This window comes from Taeniopygia guttata, chromosome 4 (assembly GCF_048771995.1).
Source record: "Taeniopygia guttata chromosome 4, bTaeGut7.mat, whole genome shotgun sequence".
In the NCBI taxonomy this organism is placed as follows: Eukaryota; Metazoa; Chordata; class Aves; order Passeriformes; family Estrildidae; genus Taeniopygia; species Taeniopygia guttata.
Genome location: NC_133028.1, coordinates 58973809 through 58990116, shown reverse-complemented (window position 1 = coordinate 58990116; position 16308 = coordinate 58973809). Strand labels below are relative to the sequence as shown.

Sequence of the window (16308 nt, the reverse complement as noted above, 5' to 3'; positions counted from 1 at the left end):
GTATCTCTGTGTCTGCACTTTTGCTAGCAGCATCCCTGATTTTTGGTGTGAAAAGTAAGTTAGTACTTGTCCTGAACTTGCCAAAAATCTAATACTTGTCACAGCAAGATGCACGTCAGACAGTGATTTTCAGATCTTTGCAGCCTTCACTGGTGTCTTTCAGAACTGGGGTCTAACCTGAGACATTTAGTAAGACGAAAAGCTCATTTAAACAAGGCTGTTGCTGACTTGCAGTTCTCTGAACAATTTTACATACTTAGCTAGGAGGAGTGGGGTGGGGGTAGTGACGGGGAAGACTGTCAAAGATTTGAAAATTACTCTTTCCAGCCCTTCCAGGAGTGCAAGCAAAAGATGTCTGTTTTATGTACTCTAGAGATTCCTCCATTCTCTCCTGTTTAAGTTGAAAATTCATTTTTAGGCTACAGAGTTCATGATACTGAAGTTCAAAGATTGAATGCTATTAAATCCAAATATTAAAAAAAACACTTAATTTTTGGGAATCGGGCACAGAAGTATGAGAATCAGATAAAAATGCTGAAGTTGGGAGAAAAGAAAATAACACTATTCTTAAAGCTTAATTTTTTTGGAAAATGTACTGATGCTTATGGGGATATTTAGAATGTTTCCAAACATAATATGGGCAGAGTAGGAAAGGAATAATTGAAAATTCACTGAATTTTAAAGGCTACATAATAAAACAAAGGCAGGTCACGTGGATGTTCATTTCTCATAGGTGGAACGAGTGCTTCTTTTATTTCTGTTTTAAGAGTGGAAGGAGCACTCAGGCTGTGCTTATTTATAATCGTTGATCCTTAACTTTCATCCATATTCTCTGTATTTACACATGTGTTCTCCCTCATAATTTGGAGTGGCGATTTTCTTTGTCCTTTAACGACTTGTTTCCTCTTCAGTCATGCTTTCGTTCACTTCCTTTTGGCTCTTTCTATTAACTCTAGCCTGTTTTTATTCCCACTGGTTGCTGCTTTTTACCCTGTCTTTCCTTTTGGTTCCCCAGCCCTTAATTCCTCCCATCATTCTGTTCCTCCTTCCTTCCTGCCTCCTGCCAGTGGCTCAGATGGTTTTGAGGGACCAAATGTGGGAATATTGCATGATGCATGTGGAATGGAGCAGTTATCCCCAGAAGAGATTTATCCCCAGAAGTCAGTGCTTCTTTCAGAGTTCCTCACTGCTGGCAAACAGCTACCTCTGTACACGAGGAAGCCTTAGGAATAAGCCCTCAGAAGATGGGCTTCCCTGTGGCACAATCCCGTGGAAGCCCTTCAGGAAGAGGGTGCTGCGCAGCTGGAGAGAGAATGAAGCAGTAATGTACACTTGTGTCATGAGGAAACAGAAATATGAACCAAACTGCTTAACCCAGCACCTTATACTTCTGCTGGGGTAACTTGATTTAGTAAGTTAAAATGTCAGTGCTGTGGCTGTAGCACTGCTGTTTCCTTTCCCTGCCTTCCTGACAGCAATGACGCTCCGGGGTTTTTAAAAACATCTCCCAAACGCGAGAAAGATCAGGAAAAACATTCTCCTAATTGCACAGTTTTTAATATTCCTGGGATCTGTTTTGAAGGGTGCATTTGACAGAGAGAAACCCAGCAGCCCCACACTGAATCCTTTGTCCTTCCTGCGGGGTGAAACAGTAGATAGCTTACTGTAAGTGTGGCTGCCTGCCAACCCGTGGCACAGATTCTTTTTTTAATACTGTAAACTGGCAAGAAATCAAGAATTGCCGTTCTTCCTTTTATTTACTTTCCCTTCTGTATTAAAGAGCTCAGTAAGTAAGAGAAAGTTAAATGTTGAGTGAAGGTTTCATACTGATTAATCATTAAATAGCAAAGAGTTATCATTTTTGGGGGGGGGGGATTTGCCCCCTTTTTTCCATTCTCTTTGGTTGAAACTGGAAATATCAGTTGCTTCATCTGGAATGTATTATCACAGTGAAAAGTCTAATGCAGTTTGAAATGAGGACAGAGCAGAATGCATCCATCATGCACAGTTTAAAATAATCTGCAAGACTGCTTCTGATTTGATCCTTAGATGTACTTCCTCCAGATTTTCTTCAAAACTTGTGTTAATAATGAATACTCTGTCTCTAGAAAAGGCTTTTTTGTAGAGTCTGCCCCCAGCCTCTGCTTGTAAGTATTTTCTTATTTGAACAACTAAGCTTCCTGAAATAGCTGCTGAGTTTTTTGTTTTGCTGTTATATTTAAAAGTGGTAGAGGGGTGTGGAGTTCCTTCTGCTGCTTCTTAAATCTAAGGCATGCCTTGCAAGCTACTTTGCTTTCATGCTAGAAAGGGAATCGGCATTGCTGCTTTTCTTGTAGTTGTGTTGCTAAATTATTGGCAAAATTATCCCCAATCAAAAAAAAAAAATTATGTTGGTATTGATACAGTGCACATTTGAGTGATTTATCTTGAGAGAAATGTATTTCTATATGCATGATGCAGGAGGCCAAATTAAATTTAAAAATTACTGTTGCTGTTAAATACAGACCTAATGTGAAAAATTAGCCTACAACAGATTGTTTTAAATCCCAAAGCGTACTGTGGTTCATTCAGAGGTCAGTCTTACTTAAAACATATTAAACATGTAATAATATCAATGTATATCTGTTGCTGACTTGATGAACCTACCATATAGGTCATGTATGCCCAGCTTTATTAAAGGCATTCTTGAAAGAAAACATGGATTCATGTTTTGTTTCTTTTATACTTCATGGCTAATTGGAAATTAAGGTTTCTGAAAGTGATAAGGAATAGTTCTGCTTTAAAAGCAATGGAGTGTGACTGAAGAAATCTGGACTTAATCTGGCAGATTTCTTGAAATAACTTGCTCAAGTAATTAATTGTTTTGTGGGGGTTTTCTTTTGTTTGGTTTGTTTCTTTTCCCTCTGACTTCTTCATCTGTAAAATGTAGATAATCCTGTTCCCTTACCAGATGGCAGCATGTTATAGATAAATTAATGAATGTTTGTGGGACAAAGCAGAAGCACTTAATGGGTTCAGTAGAAGTATTCATATTAATGATTCATGTTAAAGAATGATTGAAAAACTGCATTAACTTGAAAGTTGGGAGTCTGCTGTCCCAGAGGCAGAGGCTTAGTTTCCAATCTGCAGTGCCCAAATGAGGGACATAGGGCTGTGTCTCCCCCTCGAATCCACAGGAATAACTCCCCAGTGGAGCCCGGCCAGCTGGGCAGTGGGGCGAGGCGGGCAGAGGGAAGGAACTTCTCCTTGAATCCCGGGGGGCTTGGAGAAGCTCCCACGTGAGTCCAAAGACAAGCTGGTCCCACAAGCAAAGGAAAGAGGTGCTCTCCCTCAGGATTAGTTCCAAAGTTTTAATAAGGGCCTGGAGAGATCCCAGGCCACACCTGACCTCGAAGGGCATCCAGAGCAAGAGAGAGAGTGCCCAGCCCAGCGCAGCCAGATATAGGGGGCAGGGAAACCAGAGCAGCCAAAGGGGGAAGGACATGGGAATGGCTCTCTGGGGGCAAGGCCTCAGAGTGACCACTGAGGAGGGGGTGGGGGAGAGTCCCAGCCAGGGTCCAGTTACCTGGTGACCCTGCTAGAAGGGTCTGGACAAAGGGTAATGGTCAGCAGGTGATGGACACATCACCTGGGAGGAGACAGGGGGATAGGTTGGGGTTTGATGGACATACAGGTACTGATGGGAAAGCTGGGATGAACCAAACAGATACAAAGAGGGGATATGGAGGGACAAGCCATGAGGGGATATACAGTGCAAACACAACTCTACAACATAAGAAATATTTATTCAGGAAATTTAGTAGTTTACAAGTTTCCTTCCTTTGGTTCCTTCCTTCCTTTAGCTAGAAAAAATTTTTTTTTCAGACTCTGCTGGAGAAGTCTGGATTTCTGAAGTAAATTCTCTTTGAATAAAAAAGGAATAGGCACATTTTGTGGATACTTTTGTAGATGATCTGGCACAGAAATTAATGAGTAAATAAACTATTTAAAGATTATTAAATTTGAGAGATGATCCAAAGAAATGAGAGAAATTTTGCTAGCAATTATTAAAAAAAACCCCAGTCCGCTCCTGCAAAAGCACAGATCAGAAAATATCCCGTCTCAATTACAGCCATCAGAAATCTTCCCCCCATTTTCCTTTTTCTTTTGAATCTATATTTTGAGCTCGGTTAAGATATGTAGGAAAGTTTTCTTGCAAAATGACAGGTAGAACTATCACAAACTTGTTACTATTTTAGGGGTGTTGGATAAGATGCATAATTATCTTGAATACAGTTTCAGTTTTGCTGCCTTTTCAGTGTAGCAAGCTACAGGGAAAATACAAATTCAGTCTTCAGGGATGCTCGACCTCAAAGAGAGAAATAAGTAGGTAACAACTCTACTTACATTTCTCTTTTGCAGTCTTTTTTTTTTATAAATGGGATTGTTTATTTGAAGTGTAAGTGGCATTAGTTCATTCCTGTTTGTTATACATATTGAGGGAAAATAAAAAAGTATCTTCAAAGATATTTTTCGAGTTATCATGTGGCTGTGTGACTTGAGAGGAGTCTGCTAATACGTGATTCTCCTTTGATACCGGGAGCAGATTGTCTTCAATAGCTTCAATAGCTAGCAGATTTCTGTATATATTTTTAAAATGCAGGAGTAAGTGCTTGATATAAGTATTACAATGACTTTATTTAATAAAAAACAGTGCACTGCAGTAGCATTTCAGAGGTACTCTTGCCATGTTTGTATAGTTCTTTTGTGGATCTCAAAAGCTCGGGTTTTGTGCTCCTTTAACTATATATTTGGAAGAACCAGAAAATTGTTTTATCACTTGCTTCCTACTGACATACTCAGTTCTTACAGTAACAATTTTCCTTGGCTGTTGCAGTGTGTGCCAGGAGATTGCAGATCCTGTGTCTGTCCATAGACTTGATATCTCAGAAACTGTCTTTTATCCGATATTCCAGTAAGACAATTACCGTGAGTCAGATGAACCCTCCACTCCAGGTTCCTTGTTATGGGTCAGGCCAGAGCAAGACCTTCTCTGGTCAGGGAGCCAGTCTGTGAATTAATGTCAGTGAGAATTACGGGTAAAATCCCCAGCCATGGCTAGTGTCCAAAATCAGTAGCAAGACTGGTAATTTAAATGTCTGATACTCCTGGACAAAAATAAGCTGCTTGCATCTTGCTCTTTCTCTCATCCTAACAAGACTGTTTCGGATTTGTCCAAGTAAAACCAAGAGAATAAGTTTGAGGAGGAGGAAAAAATGTGTCTTCCTCCTTCACTTCAGTAACTTCATGTTTGTCCATGTTTTTTTTCCCCAGCTCCTTAAACTGGCAGAAGGATGTCCCACTGATCGTCTCCCAGCAGGTCATGGCATAAGCTGCTCCCTGTTTATCCCTCCAGTGAGGCCATATACTGCTCGCTGCATTCACTCTTTCCCTTGCCAAGTCACATTTGATTGTCACCTCTTGAACAGGGCTCAGACCAGCCCCAGTCCTGGCCAGCTCCTCACCTCCTTTCCAGAGCTGGGGGCTGCTGGCCAGAGTGATACTTGCAGCCCCATGGCCTCCGTGGCTGCCTCATCTCCACTGTGGCACCTGCGGCAGTATCGGCCACAAAGGGATTTTCTTTATTGCATTAAGCTTGCAGAGAGAAGATTTAGTAGGTGTGTTGCAGTGCCATTAACCTCCTGTGACCCAGTGTCTCAGCAAATCCTTCCATGGCTGTGTAGAATTTGTTTTAGTTTGAGCAAATTCGTCTTCATTAGAGCCATTTTGGGAAACTGTTCTCTCAACCCATGGGCCCATCTTCTCAATTCTAGGTGGCTGGACCTACTGCTGGCATTTGAATAATTATGCCAGTCTTGAGTAACATCCCATCTGGCAATGGGAAATTCAAAAATGCAATTAATTGAGTTTCCTTATATCATATGGTTGTGAAACCCTTTTTAACAACAAACTTTCACACAGAAACAGAAATTTCATGCTGTGGTAATAATGTTCATAAAAAATGTTTTAGTGTGATTAGTGCAAAATAACATTTCAACTTTTGGAGGACAACCGCAAAATCTATTAAAAAAATAAATCTTGGCAGACACACAGGCAAAGAAAATCTATCAAAGTTTGTTGATGTTTGGCTGCAGTGCAGACCGGTTAACAAATTTTTTCCCTACACAAACAAGCAGCATCTTGTCACAACACTTCAAAATCTTTAAATAACTTAAAGGCTCTTTTCTTTGATGTGAAGTTCACTGTGCAACACCTTGGTGTCAGGGAGGATAATTAATTATTATCTGTATTAGAGGCGTGGCCTGATTTGAATCTCTGTATAAAATGTCTCATCTGTGGCACACTGATATCATTTGAGCACCTGTTGTATGTGAGCCGCCTTCAGTTGGGGCATGTTCAAAATGAACAGAAAATACTTTACCATCCTTCAAATCCTGATTGGAGCTCTGCTGAACTGTCATTGGCAAAGTTGGATAAGTCTGAGCTTAGCTTGGGAAAATAATCAAATAGGATTTTTAGGTGAGGTACAAGTAAGATATGCCTATACAAGTAGAAAAATTATATATGCTAGTTTAGACCAGCAGTTACCTCTTGCTAAATTCCAGATGATGGTGACTAGAAGTGACTTGGTGTGGGTCTTTTGGTGTGAAAATCCCTTTTTCAGTTGTGACTTCAGGGTGTTTTTTGGGGGGGAATTGCTCAATCATGGAGTCATACATAGAATGGTTTGTGTTGGAGTCAACCTTAAAGATCACCTAGTCCTCTGCCATGGGCAGGGACTCCTTTCACTGATCAAGTTGCTCAAAGCCCCATCCAACCTGGCCATGAATACTGCTATGGATGGGGCATCCACAACTCTCTGGGCAGCCTGTGCCAGTGCCTCACCATACTCAGTGCAAAGATGTTTTCCTAATATATCATGATGCCTGTGTTATTGGATTCTGGACAAATACACAAGAGAGCTTTCTAGTTTCTTTGGAAAAATGATCAGAGGAAGGAGAATCAGTGTTTTGGATAGATGGATGTACTGCAGTAATATCTGCTGCCCATTACTGAGGTCTGAGGTCCAGCCACTGCCTTTGCTTTGAGGTGTTCACAGACCTTCCATAGACTTGACATGCATTAGGAATTGGATAAAATGTGAACCTTAAGTGAAAGGTTGTACTGCTAAGATAGCCTTTAAGTGGCAGATATGGGAAAGATTTCAAACCTGTTCCCAGCATTTTTTTTTCTTAGAGCAAATGTAAAAAGCTTTCCAATTAGCTTGACAGTTTTGGGGGGGGGTGGGGGTGGGGGTGGTCTTGCCCTGAAGTTTCCATTCTCCTTGTACATTGCTTAGGAAGAATAAGCACATAATTTTTTGTCTGTAGATGCCTGTTGATGGAATTTAATGCTGTTTAATTGAGATAATCAAAGGGTCAATTAATTTTGTGAATTGTTAAGTATCATTTCATCTTTAGTACAGTGACAGTGGTCCGTGGGGTTGAAGAACAGTGATTGTTATGGTTCTTTTACCATCTGGTTCTGTGACAAGAATACCTGATCTTGTGTTGCTCTACATGATGAAAATATAGATGAATAAATAGGATTTATGAGTTTTCTTTACAAGGCTTTTCCACAGGGCAATTGATTTTATTTTAGTCTGTACAAGACAGACCAAGACAAGAAAAAAATCACATTTCTCTCTCTTGCTTTCCCAGGTTTGGTGTAAATGAAAGAAGACTGATATGTACTTACAGATCTTTAAAAATACCGTAGCAATTTTTCTTTAGCTTTCTGAAGAGAAGATTCTGTATTGTTAATTCTGAAGAAGGAATGTTTTTTCAGTAATTTTGAATGCCCTTGAACCCTCTTATGCAGAACTCTGTAATTCTTCATGACAAGCATCCTGCACAAGGCTTTTTGGGTTGGGAACCTTCTTTTTAATAAAGTTGCAGATAAAGGTTCAGCTTAGTCATGTTAGCAGCGGACGTTTCTTCAGTGACTTTTCCCACCTATTGTATACTTTATGTCAAGTTCAAAAGTATCACTGTTCTTCAAAAATTATCTCATAACCTTTTTTTTTCTTGTTTGTTAAAGGAAGCAGTAGTCTCCTTTGGAAGAGTCTTATACAAAATATTAAATTGGTAGCATCAGAAATTCAAGATAAATCAAAAGGCTTTTTGTAAATGTGAAGACATTCTATTTAATACTAAGCTGTTTTCCACTTTACATGATAAGGCAAATGCAAAATTAAGTAATGGAAGTCAAGGTCACACACATTTTTAAGGTTTGTTTGTTTTTAAAGTATATTCCTTTTCCTAGGAGAATATACATCAGCTAAATATTTGATCTGTCTGTAAACTGGAAAATCAACTTCTCATCTTACTTAAAAGGTGCCTTTGTAGTAAGGCAATATAATGTCATTAAAATAGTGTTTTCCGTGAAGAGAAATGCAATGTTGTGCTATATTTAACTACTTTGTAAGAGCCAAGCTGTTGTGATGAGAAAATTTCAATAAAGTTTCTAATATTAAAATATATTTTGCAAGTCTATAACCTTCTTTGGCATTTGTCACTTGGAATTATATATATATATATATATATATAATATATATATATATAATATAAATTATATATATATTATATATATTGGTTGTCTTCTTGAAAGGCTTAGAACTATGTCTTTAATAATTTTCAAAATATTAATATAATTATAGGCTTCTCATTATAACAAAGGTACCAGTTGTGTTTTCTTAGTGTAGAGATGGTTAAAAGCTGGTATATCACAGATCAACATATATGTATATTTGTGAGGTAAAAAGTAGCTGTTTGTTGCATGAAGGATAACCAAGATTTAAAAATTCCTTTAGAAATTTGTGCAGGTGAAAGTTTCCTCATGTCCACAGCCTTATGCCTACAGGCCTAATTCTGTAGTTGTACCCAGAGAGCACTGAGCAGAGTGGGATGTAGCTGGGAAGATGCTTTAAGACTGATCCTATAGCAAGACCCAGCTCAGTCTGTCACCCTTTGGGGTGTGGCATGTCCTGAAGGGCAGCTGCTGTCTGCAGGAGGGTCACTGGTTCAGGAAAGTGGTGGGACTTCCAGGACAAGGGTGTGTTTCATGGGGCCCAGGTGTATCTGCATGAGCGTTTTGGTGTGGGTTAGGAGTGTTCTCCTGAAGCAAGTCCGCTCATTGTCCCCGTTTCCTGCCGACGTGCACGCCTTGCTGAGCAGGTTGCGAGCGTGTGGGCGGGTTTCAGTTTGGGTGCTGCTAAACCAGAAGATGTTGCCACCTGGGAATACCCATTCAGTCAGCAGGACCAGACTGGTTCTAGCTGAAAGTGAAACCATATGATGGAAGTGTGGACACTTGTCCTTGAGACCAGCCCCTGTGGAGCTGTGCTACTGCCTGTTGTCACAGCCTGACTGCTGTCACTGTCCCTGTCTCGGCCAGGGACTAACAGCAGGTGCCTAGGGAAGACAGTAAAAGTGCAAGCACCTAGTAGTGCTTTCCCAGTATATTTTCCCAGCTTTCAGCAATCTGAATCTCACAAACTTCCTGAAGCAAAGATGGTATCTTCGGTTTAATAGCCTGTGATAGATTTTTCTTCCATTAGTTTGTCTTATTGTTTTGTAAACCGTGTACGTTTTTATCATCCACAATATCCTGTGCATCGAGTCCTAAGGTAGAACAATGTATGTGTTGAGAAGTACCTTCTTTTTGTTTATTTTGAATTTATTACCTGAACATTTCATTTGATGCTCCTTTGTTCTTATCTTGTAAGAGACAAATGATTCCTTATCCACTGCCTTTATGGTGCTCTATTTATCACAGATTTCTTTGATACTACCTTGATTGTTTGTCTTCCAGGCTGGAAAAATCCATGTCTATTTAGTTCCTTGATCAGAACCCATTTCATACCTTTGATCATCCTTGTTCTCCTCTCTGCCTTCCCTTGTTCTGTTGTGTCTTTCTGAGACTGGAGGACTGCATGCAAGCTGCGTTCAAGAAAATGTATTCATTGTGCAGTGTCTGTTGTTTAAGTGCTGGCTTGAGGGTGTGTTGTGGTGGTCTACATTTCCCATAATTTTTAACAGTATTTGCAGTTTTATTTGACTGCTGAAAGTAATCCATCAGTTTTTTTAAATGTCCCCATTGAACACAAGATCTTTCCCCGTAGTAGTGACAGCTGACCCAGAGCCCATACTGTATTCATAGGGTTGGGGTTGTTTTGCTCCTCACCACTCCCAGCAATTCTTTATACCTGAGTTTTGCTTTCCATTTTATAATTTGTCTTCTGCTATATGAGATCAGTTGCAGTTCTCTCAGTAAGCCTCCATTTGTATTGCTGTGAGTGACTTGGTATCAGTAAGGTACTGTTTCTGCACACCATTCTTCCCTCCTCTTCAACTCTTTTATCCAGCTGTGTCTTATAAAACTCCTGTGGAACACTGGTAGCAACCTATTTTCATAGAGAAACTGAATGTTTAATGCCACCTTTTCTTTCCCATCTTTTAACAACTTATGTATTTGTTTGGAGATCAAACAAGTGGATTGATCTGGTCATGTTTGTCCTCCCATACAGTGATTCTCTAGCAATGCTAATGGATTTATGAGGCAATTGTTCACATGCCATGTGGACTCTTCCCCAGCACATGGTTCTTTGTAACAGTTCCTATCAATTTGCTCCATGCATATATCAAATTAATTGTTTTGTAGTTTTCTGGATCCTCCTGAGAGGCTGTTAGGAGCTTGGCAATGTGTTTTCTATCTCACACTTCTCTGATACAGAGATGGGTCGAAATAAAATTAACATGAGCAGTAATAGCTCAGCTGTGTGTACTTGAGTTCCTGCAAAAGTTGAGGGAGCACCATCTCACACTTGTGGTCTGTTACTGTTTGTTTTGGCTGTATTTCTCTGCTGACCTCTATAACTGATGCTTAAATTTCAGGCTGATTCTCAACCCAGAGAGAAAAAAACCTACTCCAGTCAGGGGATCATCTACGTAACTTCTTCCATAGCAAGCACAGAGGGAAAACATAATTTAGTTTTGTTGTTCGTTGTGGTTTTCTTGGTTTGGTTTGGTCCTGTTTCTTCTTCAGCCTGTTTACTCCATGTAGATTTATACGTAGATCTGTGCCAGGGTTTCATTTCAGACAGAGATAGGTTAGATTAACCAGAGACAGAAAGGACAGACTATTCTTTGGGACCATTAACTTTCTGTTCCCTTTAATCCCAGGCAGCAAGAAGGGACCAGTGCAGAACTCAAGCCTAAGTCCCTGAGTGAACCTCCTTCAGTGATGTACTGGTGAGGTGGAGAAACTTAGTAGACTTTAGAGTTGTGTAGGCATTTTTTTGTTACTCATTTTGAGTGAGTTTTTTGGGGGTTTGTTTTTTTTTGGTGGCTGTGCTTGATCGGTTTTTTGGGGTAGTTTTCTTGGTTTTTTTTTTTTTGTTTTTTTTTTTTTTAATTCTCTTTAATATTTCCCTTAAAGATAGCTAGGAAATAAAACATGTCAGTTATCTTAGTGCAACTTTATGATTTCACGATTAAAATCACAATGGCAGGAAATGCAGAAGTTTGGGTTTCAGTAGCAATATTGGCTATGTATGGACTGTTTTGACTTCCTGCCTTTCATAATCAATTCTTATTTACATACCTTGTGACCTACATTAAGAAAGGGAGTCTGGCAAAACTTGATGATTTTTATCCTAATGATGCTCCTGGGAAGTTGAGGGGAAAAGAAATTTTTTGGTTGGGAATTTAGCACGTGAAGTTTTTTTACTGTATTTTGTGTATGAAGGTTATGGAACTTGGGAGTGAATGCAGACTTCTGAGTCCTACCCCAAGGTTAACATGCTTGATTTTGTTTCCAGTAGTATTTAGTGACTTTGCTGAGATTCTCTGTAAGAAATCTCCCTATAAGCAAGGGAGAGTGAAGAGGAGAATAAAGGTGTTTGGATTATGAATAATTATCCAAGAAGACCTGAAGGTTGAGGAAAGGGTGGGTACTGCAAGTTCTATGGAAGACAAGGCTGTGGGCATGTCTTAAGAGAGGTCAAAATTATCTTATGGGAGACAGCAGGTGACTTACATGTAACTGTAGAGCTTTGTCGAGGTCACCAGGTAAAAATGTGCTGCTCTGTTATACACAGGATCTTTTCAAACTATGCTAATAACTTAGAGATCATACACTGCAGGAAAGCAGGATATGAGATCCCTTAACATGCTCTGTGCGTTACAACAATAGGCATGAACAAAAATGGAGGGCAAATAAATGGGTTTGAAGCACAATTTTGGTTTTGTTTTCAGCTGGTTCATTTAGAGGAGACCTATTGGGAATCTACGTGATGGGAATTTGAGTTGTATTGCTCTTCACTAACAGCTGACAGTGGAGAGGTTTGTGACAAACCTATAGCTGAAGAGTGTGGCAGAGGATCAGTTGAACACTGGCTTTGAGACTGAACTCTTTGAAGGTCAGAGGCTATGCAAGAACTGAGGTTAACTTCACCAAAGCTACTAGAATTTGTGAGGATTGGACGCAAGGCAACAGTTGGAGAAAGTGAAGTTGCAGGTTGCAGAACAAGGATCTTGGCAGGTACTTATGAGGAAGGTGTTTGTGCAATGGCATGAGGCATGAATGTACTCATCATCCTAGACAAGAGAAGTGCTGGTCCTTCAGGAAGTCCTTGCAGATGTGCAGAGCTATTTGAAGTCTCAGAAATCAATGGAACATTTTAATTTTTGTTTAGTTAATAGGTAATTTCTGCACTGTGTCCGTGTCAATGGTTAATTTTTTGCATATTTCATTAAGAGAGCAAAAGGAGATTGTGCCTGGTCCTTGGCATGATCTGGTTGGTGTTGGCTGTCATGCTGTGCTGAAGTCAGAATTGCCCTTTTGCTTCAATATATTGTTAATACTGCATGTTATGTCATGGCCAGGATATTCAAGTCACTGTGGGATTTTTATTTAGTTTTCAGCTGTCCCATAGTTGTAACTCAGCAGTGAGTATATGGTGCACAGAGCCATTCTTTTTCTGTCATCTGTCATTTTCAAATAACCTCAACTGTCACTCCTTTATATTATGAATGGTATACATTTCCAGTTGTGATGTAATGTTTGGCTAGTGGCTGGGATAATGAGCTGAAGGACTCAAGCTGATGATCTCATCTTTCAGCCTCTGTAAATTTTTTTTGTTAATCACTGCGCATAATGAATACTCACTTATGTAGAATATTTCTTGGTACTTCAAAATTTTTTATGTCAAGCATGGGGTGAATTTAATAATGAATCAAATGGGACTTCATGTTATTTGAAAGAATTTTCTTGTACCTTTTTAAGGTAGATTATTTCTCTGATTTCCGCTGTACTGATACCTCCCTTGTTCCCTCCATGGCTTTAGAGAATTCTTGAGCAGTGAAGACCAGGCATAGTGTTTGATGAGGTAAAAAAAAAAGGTGGTTTTTTTCTGAGCAGAGTTTACATCTGTATATGCAGAGCCTCTGAGTGCACTAGAAGTACTGTATGGCATGTTTCATAAAAGTAATATTTTAGTAAAGGAGGATCTCACATGACATTGCTTTTCATCATTGCTGCAAAACACGGACGTTCCTCCTTGGGTGGGAGCCACAGCACACAGATTTGTGAAATGAATGTTTATAAAACCAGAGTTTTCAGGTACTTGTGGGGAGGTTTTTTTTTTTTTTTTTTGCTCATATTTATTTTTCTGGAGTTGATTGGATCAAATAGATTTAACTCTGCATGTGATATGTAGATTTTTAGGTATATTAAAGTTCTGTATTCATCCCAGGGTGGATTTTTGACTGAGGCATCCAGGTTCGCAATGCAGCTGCTGGTGGTCTGCATCTGTAATCTGTAGAAGCAGGGAGGTGCTGCCAGAGGGTAATTTGCAGGTGCCTTTATTTCTGTTCTCAGTGCACAGATAACGAAGAAGAGAGCAAATATCTTCCCTTCTTTTCTAATTTTGAAGTGCTGTCATCTTTTCAACAGTGGGGTTTGGCATCCTACCTCCAGAGAGGCTTGCTCAGTCACAGCCTAGTCTGTGTAGGATGCTGTTCTCATACTGTTGTTTTTTCTTGTTAGAGCTTTGATAATATGACTGTCAGGTTGGCATCTTGCTCTGTTTTGTATCTACGACCAGCAGAGCTTCATTTTTGCATCTCTGTCATGTACTAATGAACTGAGTCTTGAATTCTGCTGTTGTTCCTTGAAAGCTAAGTGCCAAATTTGTTTCCACACAAAGCTTCTTCACTCAAGATGTGAAGTAGATTCAGATGTGCTAGCAAATACACTTTCTGAAGTTTGTCTTTCCCTGCTTTCTGGCTACTGATGGAAAAATTTGATTGCAAACCATTTTCTGACTATGCAGACTTTATCTGTACAGAGGTTTGGAAGAGCAGTAGGGTGGCTTTTTATCATCAATAAATAATTACAGTAGCATGTGGCACTTGGAAATTTTAAACATTGATAAAATACAAACTTCCAGAAGGTGCCAGTATAGAGAGAGATGTTAACTTCCAAGCAATTTTGCCCTTGCATTAGTTCAGAAATTGTAATATTCAGGAAAGATGTCTCTACTAATTGTATGTTACAGAATGCTTTGTTTGTGGCATGCTCTACAAATCCAGCCATCTAACTTTTCCAATGTTGCAAGGACTTCTTGAATTTTGCTGCTCTTTCTAAAAATGAATATTGAAAACACATTAAAGGAGTTTACAGATAGCCTTGCTGTTATCAAGTGACAAGTCTGGTGGCAGTCCATGGTGCTTTTAGAAACAACTGTGGAGGGGATGATACGGTTTGAGGTCGGCTGTTTAAGGTGTTGTTGGAAGAGCAGGGTGACAGAACATGGAAAAATTCTTTGAGAACTGAGTTGTTGGTCCATATCAGGCGCTACGTTCTCAATGCTGCTTCAGTACTTCATTGGAAACCAAGTGCTGATCTGTTGGGATGTAGCAGAGTGCTTGTTTTTACCTCGTTACTCATATGGCACTCATATTTGTTTTAGCTAAATTAGCAGATGAAGTCACCTACCACCTAGACATACTCCTGATTAATTGAGAGATGCAAGGGTGGAGTAATTCTCTCCTTACACTGCTTGTGCTTCTGATTAGGTTTCTGTAATTATTTACAGTTATGTGAAAATTGAGCAGTGTGATCTTTTGTGACAGTGCATCGGGCACAACCAGCCATAAGGCAATTATTCAGCTCGTGGATGAAGAACTGTGATTTCTCTTCCTAGATCTCAGTACCAGGGCTGGGAATGATTATGGCCTAATGAAAGTGCAAAAGTTTGCCTCTTGGCTTGCAGCTGATGAGGTTATAATGTAGCCCTCTGATATCGGCAGAGGAGCAGAAAGCTTTATAATTTTGACAATGGACTTTTATCAGATTTTATAAAAGGGGTGGTAGGACAGGGTTACCTATAGTAGCAGGGAACTGGGCTTGGTTACTTGAAAGGGCCCTCCCAGTCTTTTATTTTCAGTTTCTGGGTAGAGGAGAAGGATGACCTGCCTGTGTGAGGGAGGTTTGTGTTGTCAACAGAGAGAGCCTCTGAGAGGGGAGCTCTTCTTTTGCAGAGAAAAATTGGAGTTTTTCCACAGTTCCCTGTCTGCTCCATATTAACATACACTTGATATAATAAATAATTTTTCATGATTTTATGGGGGGAAAAATACTTTTCCAAATATTTGTAAAGGCCATTTGGCATTTAATTATCCAAATAATCTACTTAAATTAGTCTGTAACTCACAGTCCCAATGAAAACTCAGTCCAGAAAGATTTGCCAGTGCAGAGAAGGAACACTGAAGTGCTATCTGAGCCAGCTGAAAGCCAGTAGAAATAAAGCTTCTCTGCACCTTGCTTTAAATAACAGAGTTTGAGACTTTTAACATAAATTATTCTACCTTATTTATTTTACAAGGGTTTGTATTTACTCCTGGATTTTCTTCTCTTATAGGTCATTGAAATCTCCTTAGAAGTGTTTTTTAGGTTTGCTATGCTTAATTCAGATATAAATCTCAATGGGGAAAAATGGTGCTTCTGCTGTAATAGTGACATCCCCCCCAAATGGATGTTTTGTTACTGACCTTAAAGGGTTTTGATTTTCTTAACCAGTTTATTATACTTCAGTTTATGATATACTTTATCAGTTTATTATACTTTATTATGCACATTTTCTTCTTATTTCATTTACAGGAATCAATTAGGAACTGAATTTTGTCTTGAAATAAAAAAGTAAAATATTTTGAGTGCTCCTAGGTACCAGTTTATTTGTTTTTTTAATGTGTATCCTTATATATT

General features: G+C 39.4%; 1 protein-coding gene across 6 annotated transcripts in view; it reads left to right on the top strand.

Annotated features, from left to right (window-relative positions):
• NR3C2 (nuclear receptor subfamily 3 group C member 2) overlaps positions 1 to 16308 on the top strand; it is a 189402-nt gene that overhangs the window by 35422 nt on the left and 137672 nt on the right. For 3 of the 6 annotated variants that reach the window (XM_072927785.1, XM_072927788.1, XM_072927786.1), the window contains exon 3: positions 11223 to 11291. In XM_072927785.1, the coding sequence (XP_072783886.1) occupies positions 11223 to 11291 (69 nt within the window). 6 annotated transcript variants of the gene reach the window in all.